This window comes from Nelusetta ayraudi, unplaced genomic scaffold, assembly GCF_046127955.1.
Source record: "Nelusetta ayraudi isolate G7.1 ecotype Tasmania unplaced genomic scaffold, CSIRO-AGI_Nayr_v1 ptg000136l, whole genome shotgun sequence".
In the NCBI taxonomy this organism is placed as follows: Eukaryota; Metazoa; Chordata; class Actinopteri; order Tetraodontiformes; family Monacanthidae; genus Nelusetta; species Nelusetta ayraudi.
Genome location: NW_027466186.1, coordinates 637,575 through 663,254, shown reverse-complemented (window position 1 = coordinate 663,254; position 25,680 = coordinate 637,575). Strand labels below are relative to the sequence as shown.

The 25,680-nt window shown below is 45.0% G+C and overlaps 1 protein-coding gene across 3 annotated transcripts in view; it reads left to right on the top strand.

Moving 5' to 3' along the window:
• Positions 1-57: 57 nt before the first annotated feature.
• Positions 58-25,680, top strand: part of usp45 (ubiquitin specific peptidase 45) — a 28,913-nt gene continuing 3,290 nt past the window's right edge. For all 3 annotated transcript variants that reach the window (XR_012925318.1, XR_012925316.1, XM_076012884.1), the window contains exons 1-17: positions 58-531; positions 1,157-1,267; positions 1,393-1,562; positions 2,150-2,250; positions 2,462-2,562; positions 9,996-10,147; positions 12,390-12,485; positions 12,662-12,792; positions 18,296-18,383; positions 21,022-21,103; positions 21,426-21,517; positions 22,331-22,387; positions 22,521-22,652; positions 23,230-23,902; positions 24,232-24,329; positions 24,403-24,489; positions 24,868-25,012. Coding sequence is in view for 1 of the 3 variants with exons in the window: in XM_076012884.1 (XP_075868999.1) it covers positions 1,165-1,267; positions 1,393-1,562; positions 2,150-2,250; positions 2,462-2,562; positions 9,996-10,147; positions 12,390-12,485; positions 12,662-12,792; positions 18,296-18,383; positions 21,022-21,103; positions 21,426-21,517; positions 22,331-22,387; positions 22,521-22,652; positions 23,230-23,902; positions 24,232-24,329; positions 24,403-24,489; positions 24,868-25,012 (2,308 nt within the window). In the remaining 2 variants the exon portion in view is untranslated. The remainder of the gene's footprint in view (positions 532-1,156; positions 1,268-1,392; positions 1,563-2,149; positions 2,251-2,461; positions 2,563-9,995; positions 10,148-12,389; positions 12,486-12,661; positions 12,793-18,295; positions 18,384-21,021; positions 21,104-21,425; positions 21,518-22,330; positions 22,388-22,520; positions 22,653-23,229; positions 23,903-24,231; positions 24,330-24,402; positions 24,490-24,867; positions 25,013-25,680) is intronic.

Genomic DNA, 25,680 nt, shown 5'->3' with positions numbered 1-25,680 from the left:
ATTTTGGCTGCTCAAAGTTCTCGAACCGTATGTAAATTAACATAAGTTTGACTTGTACTGCGTTTTGACATACAGCAGAACGCTAACTCTCATCTATTTCAGAATTCGTTGTAAATTCACAAAAATACTGTTATATATACAAAACACAATGGGGGTCCATATTGTTTTCCAAATTTTTCTGAGATTTTCCACCGCACGCGAACGCAGCATTGGGCCAACCTGAGCTGCCGTAGTGCGTCACATGTCGAAAAGGGTTTTGCTAGCCGATTCAACCTAAAGCTTGACTAAACCTAGACTGTCAAAAGCAAAAGCCAAGAAATGTTTTAGCGAATTTGTTTTCTGAGTAGCCGGAGCCTTGCACCTTGTTCCGCAATGAAATGGTGGTCCCTTATATGTTAGATATAACACACTGCTAATGTTTGATAAGCTCCCAGGAGCTAATGTGTTTAGCCTGTTTGCTAGCCAGGAAGAGTTGACATCTCACGGTTGGCTTTAGCTGCATACTGTCAACATAGGAGCTAATCTTAAAAGGTGAGTCCGTTAAGCTTTGCCGAATGATAAAGTTGAGTCTTTGAAAATAGATATGATACGAAAAAAACATTTGATGTTTCTGCAGGGGGTGTCAACGTCTATCATTTAGCATCCCAGTTATCTGGCCTTAGTGTGAAGCTTTGTGATTTAGTTGGTTGCGATTTAAGATGCTTGGCGGCACTAGCGTTTTGGATGATAACGTGAACATATATACATTTGACCCTCCATTTTTAGAACGCTGTATAGGACCTTTCATCTTAATTTCAGCTGCCATTCTCTAAAGAAGTTCACTGCAGAAAAAGTGCAACCTGGCCCCGCCAAATAGAACTTGTGACAAAATCACAATTCGATTAAATATCTCACTATAAGCGTTTCATTTAAATTGAAAAGTCCTGGAAATAATAGATCTGTCACACTTTGAACATAGCCTGTGTAGATAAAATGCTTCATGTACTTGTATGTACTTTACCTTTGCTCCGTTTTGCGTGCCCCTGTAATTAAAAATATTGAACTGGAAAATTGTTGTAAGCTTTCTACATTTAGCCAGTATTTGTTGAATTAAAGATTTGTGTGGATGCTTTCACAAAAGGTCCTCTGCATATTGTTGTTCTGTCTTCTCATCCAGAGCTCCAGATGCGGCTCAAGGACCCCTTTTCTTTGAAAGCCGCCGAAATGACCAAGCGGACAAACAAACCGCGAAAACCTAGAGATGAGGAGTCATCTGATGAAGTCAGTGGTAAGCAGCTGAAATGTCTGCACAGAGAAAGAATTAGATACTCCAAAATTTTGTGAAAGGCACCAATATGGCATCCTATGGAACAGTGATTGACGTGTACTTACTCTGCATCGTGATTTTTACAGGGTTGACTTGCCAGCATGTGAGTAAGGCTGTGGATCTGAACTCGGTGAAAAAAATAGTCCTATCCAGTGTGTGGTTCGTGTGCTCGGACTGTCTCAAGGAGAGGACCATGATCGATTCAGAGCCAGGAGCCTCTAATGACATTGTAGTCTGCTTAAAGTGTGGTTTCCAGGTAATTGTTTTAATGTTGACACGTGTTTAAAAAGGTTGTCTTTTATTCCACAGTTCACTGATGACGAGCAGCCTTGTTGAAGATTTCAGACTTATTAATTTAAGACGGGCACAGCGCATATTGCTTATGAATATAAATATGTGAGATTATAGCCAGCTCATTTCCATCCATCCAATTGGCAGGTTAACATACAGTAATGAAAAATGAGCAAGTGTACTGGCACTAAAGCGGGCCCTCCATTAGTTGAGGTGAACCTGCTGACTTTCCCACCTCTAATGTGTAACCTAGCCATTATTAATAGCAGAGCCATTTAAAGCTCTGCTATTAAATGAGCTTTCAATCACTAAAGTTGCAGCTGAGACTGTTAGGTGACAGCAGCAGGGGGACACTCAGGTAATATGCAGGACCATACTAAACAAATTGCTTCAACGGATACATCGGCACGCATTAGGTATCTACACTAGTTCAACACTTTGTTTCTGGAACATTTACAGTGAACATATAATGGCTGCTTATGTTACAATTTGAGTTGAGAAAGTACCTGTACTGCATTGACCTGAATGTATTTTGATGCATCTGTTTTGCAGGGCTGCACCCAGTCCGGAATCCAGCACGCTGTCAAACACCATCAAGTTTTTCATTCAGAGTCTCACTGCATCACAATCAGCCTGAGCACATGGAAGGCCTGGTGAGAAACATCACGACTCTGTTGTGTAACAGTACCAAAACACTAAAGTGCCTTTTTAACTTCAGGCACTGAAATAGTTAATGTTACTCTGTAAGTTCTGCAATTAGTTAAAGATATACTCTATTACAACTGCTGAACACGAGCACCTGAGGCTCGGTATCCTGCACATATTACGATGGTACCAATTGTCCTGTGGCTGTCATTGTGGCAGGTGTTTTGAATGCAACGAGGAACTCTCCACTCACTGCAACAAGAAGGCTTTGGCTCAGTCTCTGGACTTTCTACAAAGGCACTCTGTCAAGGCGACATCAGGTAAGGTGTCCTGCAAGCCTCCCAAAGGTCAAGACTTTTAGACGTAATGTAAATCTGTTGCCATTTCAACGCTTGCAGTTGACTCTGAAACAACATCTTTAGTGAGACACACTGTGACTGTCCTTGAACACGCAGTTCAGTTTAATGCGCCTATTAACTTAGAGTCTGCTCCACCTCAGTGTGCAAGGTTAGTATTTTGTCTGACTGAACACTTTAATGACCGTGAAGTACATCATTTATGAAACACATAAATTGATTTATGTATTCAAAGTGGCAGAGGTGATACAGTCACTTCTGCATGAAAAAAGGGATAAATTAATTAGTTCTTTGTAAAATTGTTGCAAAAAATGAAAATGTACCTTGGCCCTTCTTGGATTGTTTGAATCGCGCCTCGCCTGAGCTCTCACGGTAATAATAGATTCATTAAAACTCACCAAGGATGTGGACTTGGTGTCTGCCAGGTCGGGCCTGAACCAATTTATAATAGTTCTAGAAATAGTAAAAGAGTCTCTGTATCAGTTCATTCAGGCTACATTCCCGTGAGGGCCGGTTGTTCCGTAGCATGCCGAAGCACGAAGGGCACCCCTGCAATGTCACCAGGATCCAAGTTTGGTTTCTTTATTCTCGGCTCCAGGAATATTTTGGCATGTTATTATCAACCTTGTTTATTAAAAATCTGGTAAAAGCGGTATAGAGTCGGTCTTGAAATGGATCTGGACAGAAAAAACGTTAGGGGATCTGACGGAAAGGCATCGGACAGCAGCACAACGGAGCTTTTCGTTTTGTTTAGAGAAGTTGGTTGGGCAAAAAAGTGAATCATGCAGTTTCTAACGTTTTATTTATTTATTTATTTATTTATTTATTAATTTATTCATTCATTCATTCATTCATTCATTTATTATTTAATTTCTCATCCCATGCAAATTTGAATGAAATAGCACACACATACTCATGATGATCATTTTCAGTATTACCCAGCTGTGCGCTGGGACAAACAAATGTTCGCTCACTGCTCATTTTCTACAACAACTAACAACTTCTGTACAGCCTAATGCATACATTTTTTTTATTTTTATTCATTACCTGTTAATATGAGTTGGCCACAGTACATCTGCTCCCCCTGGTGGTAGTGGTCATCAGAAGCGATGGTTGTTGCGCTCATCCCCCGACATGTTAGATGTTATTAAAAAAAAAAAAAAAAAAAAAAAAAAATCACATTTAAACAAACATTTAATGTTAAAATTTCACAAATAATTGTCTGCAGCTTGTTCCTAAAAAAAAAAAAAAAAAGCTCAGATAGTTTTGTTGGCCCTCAGAGCCCTGCAAAGCTCTTATTTTACATTTATTAAGAAGAGAGATCTTGAAACAGGCTTGAGCCGGCCGCAGTGTTCCACATCACCACTCTGCTCCCGCCGTCCACCTCAGCCGAGCGGCTGTGCCAGTGGTCAGGGTCCAGATGCCGATGCCCAGTCAGGCTGGTCCACCGTCACTCTGCCAGCCACAGTTTCAGAACTGAGGGGGTGACGCCACAGCAGTCATATCACCCCCCCCTTCCCCGACACACGCACCCCGCCCCCGCCCTGCGTGTCGCATGATTGCACGCGTTAGAGAAATTAGGCGCTTGAGCGATGCTTCGCGGCTGGGTTCCCTGAAGAACAAGAGCAGCTGCGCAGGGCTTCGCCGCTCTTTGTCTTTCCGCCGCTATCCGTTTCCGTCCCATGCCTCCTCGGCGAAAGTGCTGTGTGTCTCACCACCTCTGGGCCCATGCGCTGCACTAGTGGGAGCCGGGGTCCTCAACAAGTCTCGGCACTGGAGTCTCTTTACAGCTGGAGCGCAATATGTCTCAGTGGACACGAACACCAAACATGGAGATGCTCTCGCTCTCTCTCTCTCTCACGCTCGCACACATGAACTACGGAATACTTTGCAGGAGTTGATTATATCGGCTGCTGTTCATATCCCGGTTTCTTTTAATCAGTGATATGCATTTTCGTCCAATTATGTCTTGTCTTGTGTTTAGTTTATGCATTTCAGCTACTACTCCGAGCTTTGTGTTCTTTGTCTAAAAAAAAAAAAAAAAGAAGAAGCAGAGGCCCTTCAGGAACTGAATCTGAATAACTTTTGTCCTTCTAGTACAAAGCTTACCTCCTTCAGGAGTTTGCAGTTTCTTTGACATTCTTTGAGTAAAATGAGATTTTAGAGCAACTGTATGGTTTTTGTCACTCGGCTACACCCAAGCACACTGCGTTTTCTGGGATGCAAAGGACGACAACAGAAGAGGAAGAAATCTCTTTTAGGAATTGGTCATAGCACACATTTCATTGCCCGTCCACTTCCAATTCAGCTGCTCTTTGCAAACATTTTTTGCTCTGTAATGATGAAGCTACTTCAGGTTGTTTTTCAAAATGCACACATGACAAGCACGCCTTGAACTTGTATACATATTCTCTATAAAGTGATTTTGTGTGCGTCGCTGCATCCATAGATTTACTGAGCAGCCCTTCAGAGGGCACGCTGCCAGCCGGAGGTCCGCAGCGGTGGGGAAAGGTTTGGTCAGTCAGCAACCCACAATACCTACAGCTCTCCTCTTTGCCTCTTTAAATTACCTGTCACCTTCCCTGCCACCCAACTGTTCCACACCGGTCGGCCAACTGGGTATAGAGGCAGGCTGCCATTGTCATGGCAAAATAGGCAGTTGTTGTCTGTCGAGAAGCTTGTGAAATTGCATTTCAGCACGAAGGCCATGTTTTCAGGAGAAGCTGCTGTTTTTTCCTATAGACCCCGTCCACAAAAGCCCCTCAGCAAGGATTTTTTTCAGAATCTGTAATAATTTTGTACAACAACAGCTCGGCGGAGAAAGAAAATCGATTAACTGTGCTCTCTCACCATCAAGGCCTTCAGCTCAAGTACCAGAGTCCCAGTAAAAAGCAAATTGACCTCAGGGATTTGAGCTTGTAACACAGCTGCAGTCTTTGTGGAGCAAATTAAATGTTTGTTAGGGTTAGGGTTAAGAGGGTTAAAATGTTGGCTCTGAATAGGTATTAGGGATTGTTTCTCGTCGGTGTCTGTAGATTCCGGTTTGTTTATTTGATGGTTATAATTACCACGTTACTGTCTCTTTCTGTAATGGTTAGTTAACTATCTTTTATTTATAAAGTGCTTAATCACATCCAAAGGCGACTCAAAGCGCTTTGCACAGTCAAAGAGATACCAACTGGCTGGTTGGCTTCTCCCCGCTTGCCTAGAGCAAACATGAAGCGACAGTGACCAGGAAAAAGTCCCAAGTGGGAAGAGACCTCAAGGAGACTCCCATTCCAGAGGGCCGCCATCTGCGAATGTTTGCAGAGTTTTATTTCATTCCTTACAGGGTGGCGATCTGTTCCATCAGATACAAGTAACTGGTTAAGAATAAAAGAAGTTATAAGCATTAGCTTCCGCTGAAAATGTGCAATCTTTTCTCTGCTCAGTTTGAATGATGAGTTTTCTAGATACAATCAAACCAAAAATGGCAATTATCAGAAATGTTTTATATATGGTATGTACGGTGTATTCATTTACCATACATATTTATGTACATGAAATTGCAATGACTTAAGCACGTTGTTGTGTCAGTATCCACATTGAAATCTCGAACATTGCAGATATTCTCACTTTTTTCCTTTTTTCAGTAAACGCAGGCAAAGGACGACATTTGTGTCTGTATTGCAAAAGAGGAACAGGTGCCTGTCGGTGCTTTTTCCTCTCCTTTTTATTGACAAACACTTAGACCGTCGTATGACTGCGTTCTCACCACCGATTCCCTGCCCCTGGTTGTTTATTCGATGTTGCAAACATAGTTTTTATTTCACCTTGGCTCTGCCGAGTGAGCAGCCAGTAAGATGCTTGTCCCCTGGTGGTGCTTTTATCGAGGTAATCAAGGGTGACTCTTTATTCCCACCGCAGCACATAAGTAGGCCAGATAGTGGGTAGCAGAGCTGCGCGCGCGCGCGCGCGTGTGTGTGTGTGTGTGTGCATGCATGTGCGTGTGTGTGTGTGTTAGTGACATTGCACTGGCTGCTCTTGGCCTCAGATGGCGAGGAAACAGGCTTTTCATGCCCTGCGGCCGCAAACAAATTAACAGATTAATAAGACATTTGGTGTTGCTCGGCCTTCCTCTTGACTGCCTGCTCTGCATGAAAGGAGCTGGCCTTGGTCCTCCGCGCTGCTGCACTGTAAGTCCACGTGCAGCCGTAAAGCCCATCGGCCATACGGTCTCTCTCTGTCCAACGGTGAACTAGATTCATGGGGAGATTTATAGAAACCATCTTGTTGCTCCTGACTTCACACTTTTAAGTTTGCAGAATGTGTGACGTCTGATGCACGTGCAGGTATGAGAGCAGTAGGTTTTGGGCGCAACGCAGTCTTTAAAACGATGCCGGCTTCAGCGTGGCAACGAGTCCCGAGTCGGGATTTTCTTGTCTCGGGGCTCAAGACAACGCAGGTGTCCTCTCCTCTCCTGCCAATTCCAAGTCCGACTCCTCTTATCAAAGTCAACAAGGCCGACGTTTCTTTGTGCGTCTGTTGTGTGAAAAATAGCAGGGGGTCCAGGAGGTGTTGGTGTACACGCGTGCGTGTGGATGATCCCGAGCGCGGCAATACTCCCCCGCACCCTTCCCCCCCACCCCCTCCACCGTCCCCTGTGCCCACCCTGGGGAGAAGTTGCGCAGTGTCACTGCTGCCCATACTCGGTGGCTGAGCAAGGAGGGCCAGGTGGTGGTGCCGAGCGCGGCACAGTCAAGCGTGGACGCAGCGCATGCTGACATTTGCCTTCCCCCGACCGCTGCAGGGAGAGGAAAAATCTGCTTTTCCATATGCTTATGCTCGTCGCAACCCTCTCCTCCACCCACTGCCCCTCCCACCCTCTCCTGCACTCCCGCACCCTTTTTCCTCCAGTCTTAACCAGATGGCTCCCTGAGCATTTGTTTACCTTGGGTGACGGTCCCAGATGCAGTGTGTGTCCATCGGCATCCCCATTCCGCCCAGTTGACTCTTCTCATTCCATCTCTTCCGTCTTAAGCCAGTGGAAGCGCCCCTGTCGGGATGCAGAGATGGTGACACACCCTTCGACACACTTGTCCCACTCTCACTCTGTCTTTTAATTCACCCCAGGATCCCCAACCCAATACGAAATACCCTCTTCGCACAATCTCGGACTCGCTCTCGGCGTGCTGTTCCGATCGGAGCTCCTTCTCTTCTCTTCACCTCTCGCTTGTTTTTTTTGTTTTTTTGGTCCATGCGTTGTGCGCACGTGTTGACATATGGGAGCTCCCTTATGGCGTTGTGTCAAAGACGGAAATAGGCCTCCAGATGTTGCGAGGCGCAGAGAGCCGGATGCGTTTAGCACCGCTGGGTGGAGTGCGACAAAAACGCGTTCGCACCCCCCCTCCCCCGACAAGCTGGGACCTCGCTCGCACTCTCTGCAGTCGCCAAATAACATGTTGGGCCTCTTAATTTCTCATTATGTTTTAGTTAAAGTGACGGTGAATTCACGTGAAAGAGGAAGCGTTTTTGTTCACTTAAAAGAAAAGTCGCCCTTCTATCTTGTTCCTTTGAGAGCAAGCTTATTGCATATGAAATGCAAATTGTCAGGCCTTGAGTGAAAAAAGAGCCCACAGTTCACATTCCAGTGAGTCTGACCAGGGCAATTCTGCCAGTGTCATTGGCCTTGAGGAGGAAAAGCTTGTTGGGTTGTGGCCGGCAGTGGGCTTACTGCCACTATAGGCTGAATGGATTCTTTAATAAATGTGATGTGCACAAATAGTGGTTCTTTGAATTGCATCTGTGTTAAGGCAAGGCCACTTAGGAACAGTGATTGAATGGGTGAACGTAAAGGTGCAGGTTTTAACGCTGATTGTGACGATTTACAGTACAGTGAATTTCCTTACTTTGGATGGGTTCAGACCACTGACCTTGTGCTTGGCCTGCTGTCTTGACTGGATCATGTGGGTGAAGTGGTGGACGATCAGGCTCTTTATTTATTTATTTATTTTTTATATTTGCTTGTCCTTAAAGGAATTCTCTTCAGTGTGGAGATCTACAAGTACTGCCATAAGTCCCTGTAAAAAAAAAAAAGGTCCTGGCTTGTCATTGGCTAAGAATAAAAAGTTTAACCCTTTCATTCCCTGTGAGAAACATGTTTATGTGTTTTCAATGTGGGTGAAATTTCCGTGCGCAGCCTTGTGCCAGGTGCTATGGGGTCACAGGGAAACAACAATACATTAATACATTAATTTCAATGAAGTGTATACCGTATAAAGTTTTAAACTATATGGGATCTGTTTTCATCTGGAATCTGATTTAAAACAATTTTCTTGTCCACTTATACTGAAATTGGTTAGCTGGATTTGAAGTCGCCATCTCACAGAGTTAGTAATGGTATCTTTAAAGTGTTTATTGTGCTTGTAAAGTTAAAAACACCGCTTTTTAAGATATAATTGCAAAACCATTAAAGTCTACTTGACCACACTAACAGCAAACACTTGTATTCACAATGTCACTATCAGGTATTCAGTTATTTAAATACTCAAAGTCTTTAATATTACTTACTCATTTAGTGGTAGTCCTTTTAAATTGTTTTAGTTTTATCACTATTAGTTTTTAAAATTCATATGACACTTGTAAAGACATGACATTTTCAAAATGTTCTCTACAAGTTTATGGCTTGATTTCATCATGTTGTAACTTCCATCAGCTTTGAACTGCCAGTAACCGTGGGTATACAATAACAATAGTTGAGGTGGTTTCATTTGCACCTCAACTATTTTGACCGTTGGGCACATACCATCTAGTTTAACATTGACTGGCCCAATAAACTCCACTTAATTGTGTCGATTACGGAACTTGCGTCGAGTTCCGTGGTGTTTGCTCTGCTGCAGCCTGCGCCCGCTACCTTCTCCTGCCTATCCCCAGCAGACTCTTTGTATGTCACTGTTACATTCGGACCATCTGTGTCTGAGTCTCTGTTTCAGGTTAGTTTTCATTGGTGTTCAGGATTAACAGCTGGCCACAGAGAGTCGTCTCTCCATCCCCAGCGCCCCACCCCTCCCTCACTAACCAGCGGAAACTTCTACAGCTGTCATATGCTCTCCCAAATGACCCAGCTTTCTCTCCAGCTGCCATCCCTCCACTCGGCACCTAGCTCCCATCTTGCATCAAGGCCAAGCCCAATATTTCTCTCTCCTGCTGCCCCAGTATTGGAGGCCAACCTTTTTTTTTTTCGACGGCAAGACTGATTTCCAAACAAATTGGATCTTAGCCTGCATCTGAGCTTTAAGCTTCAAAATCTACCTCGCAGTTCCAAAACACAGTCTCCCCCATGTCCAGAGTTGTTCTTCATCGGTTTTCTTTCCCCGTCCATGCGGCGCTGACCTGTTTTATTTTCTCCTGTGTTTCAGGGGCGTCACCCAAGATCATCAAGCTGCAAGACGTTCCGTCAGAGTATGGTGACCTGCCCAAAGGGAAGAGTGCAGCTGTCAACAGCACCTTAGTTCCTGTCAAAGGCATAAATAACCTCGGGAACACCTGCTTCTTCAACGCTGTTATGCAGGTATTATGATGGCTGACAACTTTTTTTTTTTTTTTTGTCCCCATACTACAGGTAGCTCCTCGTGTTCAACTAAGTTGATGATAAATTTATTTCTAATGAACTAATAACTAATCACTTCTGTACAAAGTGTAATATTGTCATTTTATAGATATAGTAAAATTACTGTACGTAAATTGTTATTCCATTATGAATTAATGAAAAATAAAAGTTTAGTTTAGTTTCACTATTGAACTAAATTTTTGTTGGTGTTCAAATTGTTTGTTTTTTTTTGTTTTTTTTAAACATCTGCCACCAAAAAAGTGGTGTTGTGGAACCGGTATTGAAATTGGCATCGTATGAACAAAAATGTTTAATGCCCAGCCCTTAATACAATTCCTCTGGGCCAGACATGTGGTTCACTGCAGCTCAACAGTTGATTGGACGCTTGATGGTCAGACCCTGCAGTCACAAGACTGAAGGCCTGAAGGCCATTGCTTGGGATGGGTCCTAACTGTGTGCTCTGGAAGGCTGTTCCACACTCGGACAGCAGTGTGGAGAAAGGGATCTGTCCTGGGTGCGTGTTTTAGAGGCCAGGGATATCATGTGGCATAGCTGTGCATAGGCAGAGTGATAATGTGCTTGGAGTTCTTTGAGGCAGTGGCGGGTGTGCATTTTGTCCAGGACCGTGGCAGCAGCGACTGGTGAGATTGACCCTCGCTGTGTCCTTGTCCTCTGTCATGACTCTGGATGTTGCCATGTTGCTCATTTGCGTTGGCCAGTCGGTGACCATTGAAGTGCAAATCCAGCCCGCAAGGAGCCTTCTTTCTTGACCATGCCATCAACTTGCACTTGGTTTGAAGGTGGTTTTCCATTGCCGAGTTGCTATTTAAAAAAAAAAAAATTTTGTAGATCGCACTTCGAACTAAATTTAAAATAAAACTTGGAAAAAACTCTCAAATATGGCTAAAAGGTTTTTACGCTCTCTTGAGGTGGTTTTACAGACATGTTGATATAGAGGTATATCGCAAAAGTGTCATGCACCAGTGACGACTGAAATAGCTGCTCCAAAAATGAAAAATGTTTTGTACCTCCATCCTCCTCAAAGTGGGGTCGCGCGGGACGAGAATAAGGGCTTATGCTCTTCACGCCATTCAATGGAAACACCTGCAAATCGCAGTTGTGCTTTGTTAAAATTTCAGAAATGCCGCTTTTGTTTTGTAAAAAACTGTAATGGAAACGCAACTTGTGATGCTGCACAGAAAAGAAGACTTTATCAAAGTATCCAAATCCTTTGATTTCGTATCTCATTTAAAACTCATTCAACAATTCAACAATAAAAAAAAAAAAGAAGCTATTCCATCTTTGTAAACATGTCACAAGTGCTGCTAATTTAGTGTTTCATGACGAGGGTGAATAAACAGGCCAGGCCTTGGTGTCATTTTTTTTTTAGTGAATTCCCCGCAGCAGCAAATCCATCTCCAGCTTGGGCACACTCACCTACCGACACACAAGTGGCACTCGGTTGGTGCAGAGCCTATTCACCTCACAGCGCAGACACAGAGCCTGCCCGGTCTTTCTCTGGTCGTGTCGTGGTGACTGGAAGCTCACTGGCCTCCTCAACAATGAAGGTGTTTTTTTTCCCGCCATTTCGTTAATCACCTTCAGAGCCTTCTGGCTTGATTGAAATTTTTGCAGGCGCGTGCTTTACATGCTCTCTCCTTCCCTCTGCCCCTCTGTTTGTATGGTCTCCTTGAAAATTGCAATCTTTCCGGTGAAGCCCTGTAATTGTCAGAGGACGAGCTGTGTCTGTGTTTACAATGCCAGCTCCGCTGTGATTTTTCTTTCTTTCTATTTTTCCATAGCAACTGTCTTCATTGCCAGGATGTGACAAAACAAATATCTCGTGAAAGGGAAAGGGAAAAGATGTTTCCCTCACATGAAGGGACAATGGCACCTTCAGGCTCTCACCTCAGCAAGGATTCTGCACTTCATGCCTTCGGCTCACAAGCTCGTATATGGATTTGAAAGTGTCATTTGTAATACTATGAGGCTGTGCAACATCGAAAAAACAATAAATTACGAATTTTGCAGCTTACATAATTGTTGTCGTTCGGGCCGTGTACTGACAGCATCATGCATTTTTTTATTTAAAAAAAAAACAACAAAAAACGAACAAACAGTAACATCAAAACGGTTTTGGTGGCCTTTTATTTTATAAAATACCTGGAAAATCACAACCAAATTAATGTTTGTTTCCCTACAGAACCTGTCCCAGACACACATGCTCATCGATCTCATCCAAGAAATGAAGGAGAAAGGCTACAAACTGAGGATCTGCCCCCCCGCTGATGCCAATCTGGTATTTGCTCTCTTGTAATCTCGTCCCTTTTTTTTTCTTCATCCTTAATGATGTCCTATCTATACGATATCGACCAACTCACCTTTTTCGTTCTGAAATGAAAGTAATAGAAAGTGTTGGTCAAATAGCTCATTTTCATTCACTCTACCCCCCTCCCCGCCCTACCCGTATGTCAGAGTCCTCTGACAATCACGATGCCCAGTCCGGAGCCGCTGACTGCTGCCATGTTTCTCTTCCTGCACAACATGAAGGAACCAGGGAAAGGCCCGCTCAATCCCAAGATCCTTTTCAATCAGCTGTGCCAGAAGTAAGTTTCTTTCCGACTAAGGCTTCAACTAACAATTTTTTTTGTAACGTTGACCAATCTATCGACGTCATAGGCTGATGATTAATTAACAAATATGCCTGGGATTCAAAACATAACTACGAAGTACCTATCCTCAACATTATTTGTGAACTCCTCTCTGCGGTGCGTGATGATACAGCAACTCCGGGGTGTCACCATTTAAGGTGTTGGCGTATCGCCGTTGTGCTACCCTGGAATGCTAGGAGAGCTTCACAGAGTTTGCACCTAAAATGTTTTGCTGCTTCGTTTTCTATGAAATATTCAGAAACTTTGGGTCGGAATTTTCAAGCCTTTTCGGAGAAGAAGCCGTTCTTCTTCTCTGTTTTTTTTTGCAGGATGTAAACAATGAGCGACACTGCCGCCCTCAGCGCCCAGTGCATTACTGCAGGTACAAATGAGCATTTAGCGGCTGGAGTGTGATTTTATCATTCAGCAATTTGCAGTAACAATTGCGCGACGCGTCGACGCTGAAAAATTTTGCATCGACAAATTTATGTTGCCGGCATAATCGAATACGTTGAGTAATCGTTGCGGCCCTGGTTTCCGACATGGCGACGTCTTCTGGACGCTCTAGCGGTTCATGGGGACCTCAGACCGCGCTTTTGTCGTCCGTGCGCTCCGCGTGTGGGTTGCTGTGCAGGAGCCTCGACTCTCACCTGCTCTCCCTTCCTGCCTCCCTGCCGCGGTGACCACTTGAACCAGCCAGACTCAGGTAGCACCTGGTCCCTGCTGAATCCCTCTCTATGCTCAACACACAATAAAACACACCGGAGGCACTGTACCCTATTAAAGGTGTAGCAGCAGTAGCTTTTTTTTTTCTTTTTCTTTTTTCTCCTCGCCACACTGCCGTGCCACCTGTGTCATGTTTGATCCAGAACAACGTTGAACTGGCTGTGTGACGGGCGGAAACGCTGCCACGTTTGCCAACTGAACCGTCGTCGCGCTCTCTTTGATGAACGCCGCAACTGTTTGGCCGACTGGGTTGTTTCCGAGCAGGGTGCACTGCTGGTTGGGTCCAGCCAGCGTGTGCGAGTGCGGGCACTCCCTTCACTGTTTAGCAGAGTGCAGGTGGGTGACCAGGACATTCGACATCGGATGACTGGGCGCGCCTCTGGTGCGGCTTTGACGTTTATTCTGGTACCTTGCTTTCATCAGAAAGGCTGTGTGTGTGTGTGTGTGTGTGTGTGTGTGTGTGTGTGTGTGTGTGTGTGTGTGTGTGTGTGTGTGTGTGTGTGTGTGTGTGCGTGAGAGAGACTTCACCTGATACCACCTTAGCCTGCAACATGCACAAAGATAATTATTCATTCAGACTATGTGTGTGTGTGTGTGTGTGTGTGTGTGTGTGTGCGTGTTTAACAGTGTCTGTTCCACTAACATGCATTTGAGCAAAACTTCAAGCACGGTCACTCATTATTACTCGTTTGATATTCTTCTGCCGCAAATGAACTCAAGCCTGGTATTTATTATCTGAACCGCAGCATTGTGTTGCTTAGATACTTGTGATTTTTTTTTTCTTTTCTTTTTGCGAACAAGATTAACGGCACTCACAAAGTGAAATGAAGATAATAAGTGAAATGAAGATAATAAGGCATGCGTAATATTTTTGACTAATCCTACAACAGGTTAAATGGCGACATGATTAGTCAAGTGATCAGCTGAAGTGTGCTTTCACAAGCGCTGACTTTTACACTCCAGGATGTGATTGCTGTTCACTTCCAAGGCCGCATTCATCTTTGTGTTAGTTTTGCTGAAAATCCACAGAGTGAGAATGTGGCGGCAGCGGCAGCAGCCTTCTAATGCGGTTTCAAGCTTTCACTCGCTTCTGCAGAAAGCAACTTGTTTGTGACACCTTCGTGCTGAATGCACGGAACATAGGTCGGCCAGCCCGAGAGCGTCCGAGCTGAAAGCGCCAGTCCACAAACGGCTCCCGTTCACAAGGACGCACGCTTTACGCCATTTGGTGACCTTTTTCATGGCTGCACTTTGTGTACGCCGCCTCTCGCCCCAACCCGTCGCTGCAAACTCGCTGCTACTCCAAAAGGTCTGGGCGCTGCCTTGGCCTGCGGGGGCCTCGGAGCAACTTCGCCGTCTCCCTTTGTGTTTTCTAGTTGTCGCCGTCGAGCAAGAGCCCCGGCCGAGCCGCCGTATGGCTGCTTCTGCTTCGGCGTCCACAAACGCAGCTGACCTCAACCAGCTGAGTGTCCTGTTGCCAGCCAGTCGCCCTTTTTTTTTTTTTTTTTGTCCCTGCTGCCTCTGCCAGAGGAAAAAGGCTGCGGCCTGGGCTCGGAGCGGTGCCAAGCTGTGCGTGCTGGACGGTCAGTACCACGCTCTATCTGGTGCCAGAGAGGGTCCCAGCTTGTACCCAGGCCTTGTTACAGCGGGAGTTTGGGGCGGTGGAGGGACGGGGATGAAACACATAGCACAAAACAAGCACACAGAAAGATATTGGGAAAAAAAACATCTTTTTAAGATGCATTTTTAGCACTAATTGATTTGCCTTTTAGAGGAAGGTATTTAGCTCATAACATTTTCAGTCTTTATAACTTAATGGACATTTAAATAATTCATTTATGACAGAGTTTTAATTGTATTATTATACTGATAATATGGGCCCCTAAGCTAAACAACAGAAGCACACTGCAAGCTTACTTTGCAACAGTCATGCAAAATTAATTGTGAACTTTTTGTCTTTGTGATGATAATGTAATTTAAAATTGATTTGTAAATATTAAGCTCCAGTTTATACCTTTTTTCTAGCAAATATGTATTACTAACTAATCCTAATAGTATATAAAATAATAGTTTAAATAGATTTTTATTAAGAGCATAATGCAACTTTTTGTGGATGTTAAACAAAAATGCAGCACTGAGTCACTCGCATGCACCTGTTTCACATGAACAGTAATTCAGTTGGGTTTTTCTGGCTTTTATTGGACGCCTTCTTTTTTGATTAAACTAAGGAAAAGGATATTAGGTCTGCTCGCTGTATATGTATGATATCAATAACTGCACCCTATCCCAGCCCTCATATATTATTATAAGCTTCCATGTGAAGAATATTTCATGGATAGAAATAAACAGTGGGGACAACAATGGATTCCATCTAGTCCTCTGGTATCTTAGACACAAAACCCACCTCTAGATTGACATACTGTGGGTGCACAAAGAGGTACACAAGCAAGCGCTGGAGAAGATCCCTCCGAATGAAGAAAAGGAGCAGATGTTCATAGTGAGTGGGGGACAAAATCCATATATTGGCATGTGTGAAAATTGAAAACCTTACCACATAGATTTTCACCTTGCAGTCCTAATTTTCAGGTACAGTGTGACCTCCTCTATTCAAAATGGAATAATAAAACCTATTGTTCTGAGCACCGTGTAATTAAAGTGTAATTGGTGTCAGAAACTGACCGTGAACCTTGTTCTAAGGTTGTATATACAGAATATTTCTGTGATTTTTCTTTCAGACTTCCCAGCCTGTAAAAATCTAAAACCTACATATGAGATTTCATTGGTTGGATTCATGTTGAACTGAATAGAGACACTTAAACACATCTTTACGATTTACGTCTGTCTTTGTGTGAATTTATGGCAGATGACTTCAATGCGATGGCTGCATGCGCATTGTGTGTGTGTGTGTGTGTGTGTGTGTGTGTGTGTGTGTGTGTGTGTGTGTGTGTGTGTGTGTGTGTGTGTGTGTGTGTGTGTGTGTGTGTGTGTGTGTGTCAGGGCAGGGGCGGGGGGATGAGCGGGGGGTCTTGTGTGTCCTTGTGTCTGGTACTAACTCATCCGGCTATTAATTGTGTTAGCACCGCAGCTGTTTGCAGTAGCCAGATTGAGAGCAGCGCTACAGGGCCCTTCTGCTTCCCTCCACTGGGATGAGCTTCCAGACCTCCCCATTCCCACTCATCCCAACCAACCTTTCAAAAAAAAAAAAAAAAAAAAAATCTACGTACCACTCTGCATCTATGTCGCACTCTCTCTGTCTCACTCGCTTCCTTCCCTGATGTGTTTTTCATTGCGCGCTCTCTCTCTCTCTCTATCTCTCTCTCTCTCTCTCTCTCTCTCTCCCTCTCTCTCTCTCTCTCTCTCTCTCTCTCCCCCCCCTCTCTCTCATTCTCTCATGGGCAAATGACAGGCCGGTGAGTTAAACAAGAGGGAGACATTCCTTCACATGCTGTTCATTTTTTCATTTTTTTTAGTGCCAGCAAATGAGCGACATATGTGCCTTGAACCGTCCTTAACCAACGCCGCCACCCTCCCTCCCTTCCTTCCCCGTGCGTCCTCACAGAAATGCCATAGAAGGCAGAAATTTTGGGGCGGGGCGGGTGACCTCAGGCTCTCTCAGACTTCCCACTTATGACCTACATTGAAGGCAGGTGGTTGTTCCATGCTTATCATGCATATCCTAGATCTGCCTAGTTTAGGGTGGTTGATGAAAAACAGTGTGAACTGTCGGTTGGCAGGCGTTGTGTCACAACTTTGATCAGGAATTGGCACATTGATCGCGCCGCTTGTTTAAACTGGTGGTTTATTAATTATAACCCTGCTCCCCCACCCTCCTCCCAAAACTCACCACCACACCCTTGGCTTCTCAGACCTGAGCGCTGTTGCCCGTCGACCCAACCTGTCCTGCAGTGAAGCGACTGGCTCAGCCCAACAGGTTGCAGTGGCTCTAGCCTTTGCTGCCCATCTGCCCCTGGCATCTGTCCTCACATCTGCTTCACTTTGGAAGCGCCAGGGAACAGACTCAAGGATAGCCTCCCCTCCAAGCGCTCTGCCGTCGACGTTCAACGTGGCTCTGTGCCAATTTTAATGCTCCCAACTACATCAAGTAGGAGGGAAGAAAGGAGGCAGCCGCCGCGGCTTGACTGCTGATTGCTGCGCGCCTTGGTCCCGATTGGAGCTCTTTGGCCTTGAAACAGGTCTCTGTGTTCTTCTGGCATAGCTCGGCGCTGCAAAGGCGTTCGTCTCCTGGCCGTCGTATTTAATTGCGTGGTTTCACTGCAAGTCATTTGGCAGTATTAAACATGCCAAATGATAAAGAATGTTAATTTATCCTTTCAAATAGGAAGTGATGTGTACAGGTCAAATGATGTTGTATTGAATTATTCCCATTTTTCTTGTCAAATCTTGGTCAAAATGATTTCTTAAAACTGTGCTTTGTTTTTTTTTGCTGGGGGTTTAGGGATTTTAAAGTGAAGACATCAATCTGTTAATTAATCACAAGAAAGATTTCTCTGGTCCATAATTAAAGAGCCTTTGGTTCCGGCGAAGTACTCTCCTCCTGATTCTAATGATTCTCTTCATCTTTTATTTGGTTATGATCTATTATTTGATTTTGGAAATGCACTTTTTTTTTTTCATTTAATCGAAGAACCCTGCTTTTTGTTTTGTTTTTAGTCATTTTTTCTTAATTTAGTAATCTGGTCCCTCATTCTCATCTTTTCTAATCTTTCTCCAGGGCTCCACGCTTCAAGGGCTACCAACAGCAGGACAGCCAGGAGCTTCTGCACTACTTAATGGACTCTATACGGGTCGAGGAGATTAAAGTGAGTCTGTTAGGTGTTCCCCTTATTACGGTTTCATCTAGTGAAAGGTTTACATATCTCTGTTGTTCAAATAAATGTTTATATATACAATGCGAGGAAACCGTCTCCCGATTACTCTGGGTTTATTGACGATGAATTTTGTTTAGAGGACAAAATTTGCATTGCCCCGAGGGGACTAACATGGGGCTCAGATGTCAGACTTCTGTTTGTATTGTGTTGATTTTGGTTATTTTAAATTATTCAGCATTCATGACAGCACACAACCACTGCATTTAACTTTTAGGTTTAAAGTAAATAATTTTTAAAACAATTGTAAAACAGTTTTTTACATCGAGAGACTTCCTTTCAGCTGCTTACTGCCCAAATGCATTTAGATAAAGCCAGTTTGAACCCTGAAGGATGTTTTGTTGTGCGTTGGTCGGTAAATGTGTGCTCTCGCAAGCTTCTACCTTCTTTTCACAAGGCCAGCCATTTTTCAATTGAACCTCTTGGCACCATGTTTTTGGCAAGTGCCTGGAACCCCCTCCCTTGAACCCTTTTGCAGGGTAATTAGGAGACCCCACAGCAGCCTTTTGCAGGGTTGAGATGCCCCCTGTGGGCCCACCAGTGACGATGTGAACCAAGGTGGAGAAGTTAGCGGGTGTGTTTAGTGGTCAGCGCCGAGACCAAAAGGAGCCGGAGGCTGGGCTGCTCCGCGCCGCTCCCCTCTTTTCTTTTCTCTTTTTTTTTTAACTTGTGAACACTGACAGTTGTGCCACTTAGGGGGCTTGCAAGTGGCACGACCGGCATCATTGTGTGATCTTGGGAAACTCACAGCTGCTGAATGAGCTCCAGGGCTGTCCCATTGTGATTGAGGGTCAGACCGTGGCCCCCCTCCTCCTACACACATGCAAACACACACATACACACACACACACACACACACACACACACACACACAATCATCAGCCCGTCTCCCAATCCAATCAACGAGGTACAGAGGGAGGGGTGGGCAGCCCCCGCCATTCGAGCACTCACACACTCATTTATTCTCCCAAGCATGTTTAGACACACAGTGGCATTTTGGCTTGCATTAATAAACTCATCTTTTCAATGAAGGCCAATATAAATAAAGAAATTACATTTTTTTTTAGAAGTTATTTCTAGGTATAACTTCTTTGTCTTCGTCAATCCCAATTTATTTTCACTAATAATGAATAATAATTTTGTTTACACTGCGCTTTACGGCAAACAAATGATCTCGAATTGCTTGCAGTGCATAAAAACATGAGAGCAGTGCAACATTTCAAAAAGTGCTTCAACTAAGATAAAATAGAGAACATGAATGGCAGCAATACATCTAAAAGATAAAATACAACTAAAGAGAGTAAAGCAACATCAAAGAGGAAAAAACAATGTGAAGAGCTAAAAAGGCACAACTGCAATTTGAATTTAAGTAGAGGCAGGATAGAAACTACACAGTGTTAAAAACATTTGAACTAAAAGTTTACCATTCATTTTCCAACAGAAAGCCCTCATACTCAATATGTGCATTATAACTCAATATAACTTGCAAACGTTATAAACACTACTTTGTGTTTGTGTCGTGTGCAGGTATTTTTCTTTTTGAAATATGCATGTGTGTGTGTGTGTGTGTGTATGTGTGTGTGTGTGTGTGTGTGGGAGCGCCGCACGCCTGTTTGCATATCTGCGCGCGTCTTGGCTTTCAAAGTGGGTGTAACCAACCTTTAAGAGGCCCTAAGTGTTTGTGTTGATTGGCCATTAGTATCAGAGATCTGAATATGCTAATTTGGCCCTCACTCAATTATCACCAATTAGCTGAGACGGTAGATATTACTCTCTGAGGGCATGCACTGTCCGTCTTCGCCCCGTCTTCATTTTTTTTTTTTTTTTTTTTGTTGCTTCCACCCCTGCACCCTCTTACCAGCAGCCCCCCTCCCCAAACCCCCGCCCACTGGCCCGTCCTCTCTGGGATGGCGGCACATGCGGTCACGCATGCGGGGAGGGAGCGAAGGAGGCTGCGGGTTACTGGTGATTAATTAGCGGCGGAGCCCCCTCGCGCTTTCCACTGCGGCCAAGCGAGGGGGATCGCAGGCTGGGATTAACAGGGACTTTTTGACCTAAATAGCCATCCCAGTGCGTGGGTCCCGGGACAATGGGGGTCCGACTGGTCTCGACTGCAGACATAGACTGCAGCCAATTATCTATTGATTGGTGCTTTACTGTGGCTGTGGCTCTTCACAGCTCTTTCACCAACATACTCACTGACCACGTCACCTTCAATAAGAGGCCCCGGCGATGAACATGCACGGGCGCTGGCACACACGCGCGCACACATACACACACACACACAGGCACACACAGGCACACACAAATGTGCATGGTTAATTGGGAGAATTCTGTTTTAACCTTTTTAGACAAGCACAATAATTATTTTTACACTAATGATGCCTGTAATAGGTGTACCTGTCAAACTGAGCTCTAGGCTAGAATTTGATATCACACTAATGGCCGTAATGGAGGGAATGTAAGATGGGGGGGATAAAAAAAAAACCAACTGATTAAATTGACTTTCACGCATCAGTTTTGCATTTTATTTTACATTTTAAATTTAATATTTTGTGTCTCTCGTTTCTAGAGGGTGAAGGCAGGAATTCTGAAGGCCTTTAATAATCCCACGGAAAGGACAGCGGATGATGACACCAAACGCCAAGTCAAAGGTTCGAAAGATTGCAGAGGACAGATAGCCAAGAGCAATAGTCCCATCTTGTGGCACTTTGTGGAACTGCAGCATAGTTACCATTTCAGGAAGTGGTCATGTCAGATTCTTTTGGCCATATTATCGACAGATTCATCTATAAACCTTCTGCTTTCCCAGTTGTTAAAACTTCTGGTTTTAGCTATTTTGTTTGACTTAACAATTCAATATGTTCTAATACCTTCATATGCTCGGGCATTAATTATCATGATGTCCAAAAGAGATTTGAACCCAAAAAGCAAGATGTTCTTCCGCTTGAAAACTGTGTCTCTCTTCTCCACTAGCATACGGGAAGGAAGGTGTTAAGATGAACTTCATGGACCGCATCTTTGTGGGTGAACTCACGAACACCATCATGTGCGAGGAGTGTGAGCATGTAAGTACAAGTGACTGAATTACATTGAAAAAAACTATTATTCCTTTGTAATCAGTCCCCACAACATGAAACAATCTGCAAAGTGCCTTGCAGCTTGACAGCTTAATCTCCCTGAGTGAGTTTAAAGTGAGATTGGACATTGATTGACCTGAAGATCAGCATTTCTGATTCTGTATGAAGTAGATTCTGAAATTCTGATGTTACGGGTTTATGATTCTATGTAGCCGTGGTGGTCATATTTTTATTTATATGTCACAAATTGTTTTATTTCATGCTGCCCCCTGTCTTGGCCAGATCTCAGAAAAAAAAGATTAAGATTTTGATCTCAATGGTCATTTTCTGGTTAAAAAAAAAGAAAAGGGTTCATTTAATAAATAAGAAATTCCTTTAAAGAAGTTTTCTATTGATTATGCTTAAACCGTTGTCAAAATAAACTTGCTTTTCCTTGTCAAGTTTTGCCATTCAAGGATTTTTTTTTTTTAACAAAAGTTCAAGATGTTCGAGAGAAGTTAAAAAAAAAAAAAATAGAAAAGCACTTCAAGGACCAGCTCGAACACCAACTGTTTGCAGCAGGCATTCACAATGAAATGTGGGAGCTGCCGCGGTGAAAACTAAAGAACAGCCTTGAAGGTAGAGAGCACCAGGTGTGGAGCTGCTGCAGTGAAAAGAAAGGCAGAGAAACAGCCGCTTTCCGTTTCTTCTGTCAGACTGGCTGAAAATAGGTTTACTTTGCGCCACTGGCTATAGCATTGCCTCTAAGACAGCAAAGGAAGAAGAATGCCATCACTGACCTGTGTTTAATTTCCCCGTCAGATCTCCACCGTGAAAGAGGCGTTCATCGACATCTCATTACCCATCATAGAGGAGAGGGTGAGCTGCTTTTGCAGAACAATGTTTCAACAAAATGAGAGGCTTAGATTGCATGTCTCACATATTGAGATTTTTCCTTCTTTCTTTTTTCCAATAACCATATTCTCTTGCGTCTTGTCTTGCGATGTTGAAGATATCGAAACCATCCAACCCCGGGAGGCTGGGAAAAGGCTCGCGGGAGCAGGAAACCTTCGCAACTCACGCAGATGTTTTCTCCGCAGCTCACTCAGCCGCCAACAGAAACACCAGGAAGCTGAGCGCACAGGTGCCTGTCTGTGTGTCTGTGTGTGAGAAGTGATAAAGCATCCACAACGTGGTAGGATGAGGTGATGTCCAGTCTGTCACCTAATTCAATATTTTACAGCTATGTATTAGGCGCTTCGATGTTCTTCTTGAATGCAACCGATTGTGGTTGGAGGGTGGGGGGGACGAGTTGATGAGGCTGTCAGCCGAATTGGCTACACAGGTAGAAATGTCGGAGGCGAGTCGCCGTCACTGACACCTCGCTAGGCTGGAGGGGTGATGCATTTTTTTCCCCCTAGCATCCTATTACCATAGATAACAAAATTGGAGTACATGCAAGCGTATTGTAATTGCTTCAAAGTGATCAGAGATGAACATTCATTCATTCATTTTCCATACACGCTTAGTCCCGAGCTCAGGGTCACGGGGGTCTGCTGGAGCCTATCCCAGCTGTCTTAGGGCGAAGGCAGGGGACACCCAGGACAAGTCGCCAGCAGAGATGAACAATTAAGTCTTTTATTGGACCGTCTCAAATGTGACTGCCTTCATGCAAAAGCCTCATTTTCTGATAGAAGTCATTGCTGTGCTCTCTCCGCCAGAAGCCGCAGAGCAGGAGGTCCTCGAGCTCCTTGGAGGAGAAGGCGGGTGGGGGCGTCAGCTACGTGGACCGGCCGGAAGAGGAGGAGGGAGTGGCGGGCGGCTCGCCCCGCTCCACCTCGTCGAGCAAGAACGCCGCCGCCAGCAGCCTCTCGGACGGCAGCGAGCGGGACGTCGGAGCGCAGGACAGCAGCAACGACGCCGACAGCGAGGCCTCGGAGAGCGAGTGGAGCCCCCCGCCACGGGGCCACGCCCACCACGGCCGCGCCTCCACACCGCCCTCGTCCTCCTCCACGCTGACTCCCTCGCCCACACCAGCATCCGTGCCCTCGCCATCGTCGCCCCCGAGGCAAGGGGGCGCCGTCGAGCAGCTGGCGATGGCAGTGTCCAGGGTCAACATGGGCCTGGCGGCGGGCGATGGCTCCCCTCCCCTGCCGCCGACGCACTGCCCTGCCGAGGAGCGCGAGGAGTCGCGGGACAACCTTCACCACCAGCACCACCAGGGGGCGTTCCAGGCACTGTCCCACAGCTACACGCCCAGCTCCAAGGAGTGCTCCATCCAGTCCTGTCTCCACCAGTTCACCTCCGTGGAGCTGCTGATGGGCAACAACAAGCTGCTGTGCGAGAACTGCACCGAGCGCAGGCACAAGCTGCTCCGCAAGGGCGGCTCGGCCGGTGAGATGCACTAACCTTTGCTTCTCTTTCTTTCGTTGTGAAAATCTCAACAGCTTCAAGTTTCACTTTCTACTCCTTTGTTAATCTTGTGAAACCTGTTTAAAGGCTGAGTGTGTAATATTTACAGATTTTGAAGAAGAAATAGCGACATCAAGTGGTTGCATTTTAGATTGCAGCATCTTTCACTCTCCCTCCCCCTCCTGAGCTTGCCAGTGAACTACAGTGGCCTGCGCACCCTTAAATTCATGTACCTGTGAGTGTTTGAGCATTCAAGATATGTGTGGGATTAATAAAGTATTTCTCTATATGTCTTTGTGCTGTGTATGTAGATAGAAAGACGGAGAAGATTTACACCAGTGCTAGGAAGCAGATGTTGATATCTTCGCTGCCCCCGGTCATCATGTTGCATCTTAAACGCTTCCATCAGGTAAGCACCAGCACCCCTGGTTTATGATCCACATGATGCGGGCATTTTGTCACTCTTAATTTTTCTTTTAAAGGCTGGAATGAACCTGCGAAAAGTGAACCGGCACGTTGACTTTCCTCTCATTCTGGATCTTGCTCCGTTCTGCTCAGCATCCTGCAAGGTATTCGGCTACCGTTGTGGTAACTTTAATTTGAAAACTGTATTTAGCGCAGACATTGTATTAAGTTGGTCTGCATTGCACTTTTTTGAAAGAATACAAAAAGGTCAAAAAGAAAACTCTGTCTTATGTTCATTTGATTCCCAATAAAGACTCTGGTAAGAAGTACTTTACATTATGGGCTTAAAACTGCCTTGAAATGCAAACTAACAGAATTTTACACATGCAATTCAAACCGCGATTAATCGCAGTTAACTATGAAGATTCTGCGATTAATTTCTGTTTTTAAAAAATAATCGTTTGACAGCCCTACCTTAAACCTATTCATAGGTTGACCATTTTAAAAGCTATTACATTTTTCTTCTTCTTTTCTTCTGTCAGAACCTTGCTGCAGGTGAGCGTGTCCTCTACAGCCTGTATGGGATCGTGGAACACAGCGGCTCCATGCGGGGTGGCCACTACACTGCCTATGTCAAGGTCCGCCCCCCCCAAAGGAGGACGGATCAGCACCACAAGAACCTGTCAGGTCAGAGTTCTGCCCGCTTTAAGCCATTCTCACCGCACTGTTATCTTTTCATTGCCTGCGCGCCGTTCTTCTTCTGTTTTGCCTTTCTACTCGAGCAAGGTGTGCAGCCTTTCTGTTCTCTGCAATGTAGCTGCTGCCAGTGATCTTATACAGTATATGGTATCTCGTCAGTGCATTTCCATGCACGGCTTTATCAGTTTTCCAATTAAGGATGGGAGCCAACTTCAACCTGACCACTGCTTTAGGTCATATAGCTCGAGAGCAGTGGTTCTCAAACTTTCTCTGTCAGGCCCCACCTTGGAGGAAGAATTTTTTTTCCCCTCCAAGGGGGGGCTAGAAGCCCCAAATTTGACGTGGCTGTGTCTTGAGGGATCCTGATGAACCTGCAAGTGGTCCCATGTCTCTAGGACAAAGTTGACTTTTGACCCCATAGACTTGCATGGCATTAGGGCAGTGGTTCTCAAACTTTCTCTGTCATGCCCCACCTTAGAGGAAGAAAATTTTTCAGATTCTGAAACGATCACTGCGCGGCGCGAGCCGGCCGCAGAGGTGCACCCCACTTCAAGTCTGGCGTGAACGACACCATCGTTCCGCAGCTACTACATTATTTCCCCCGGGCGCCCCATCTCCCTCCCACCCGGTCCCCCACCCACCCCCCAGACGTGACT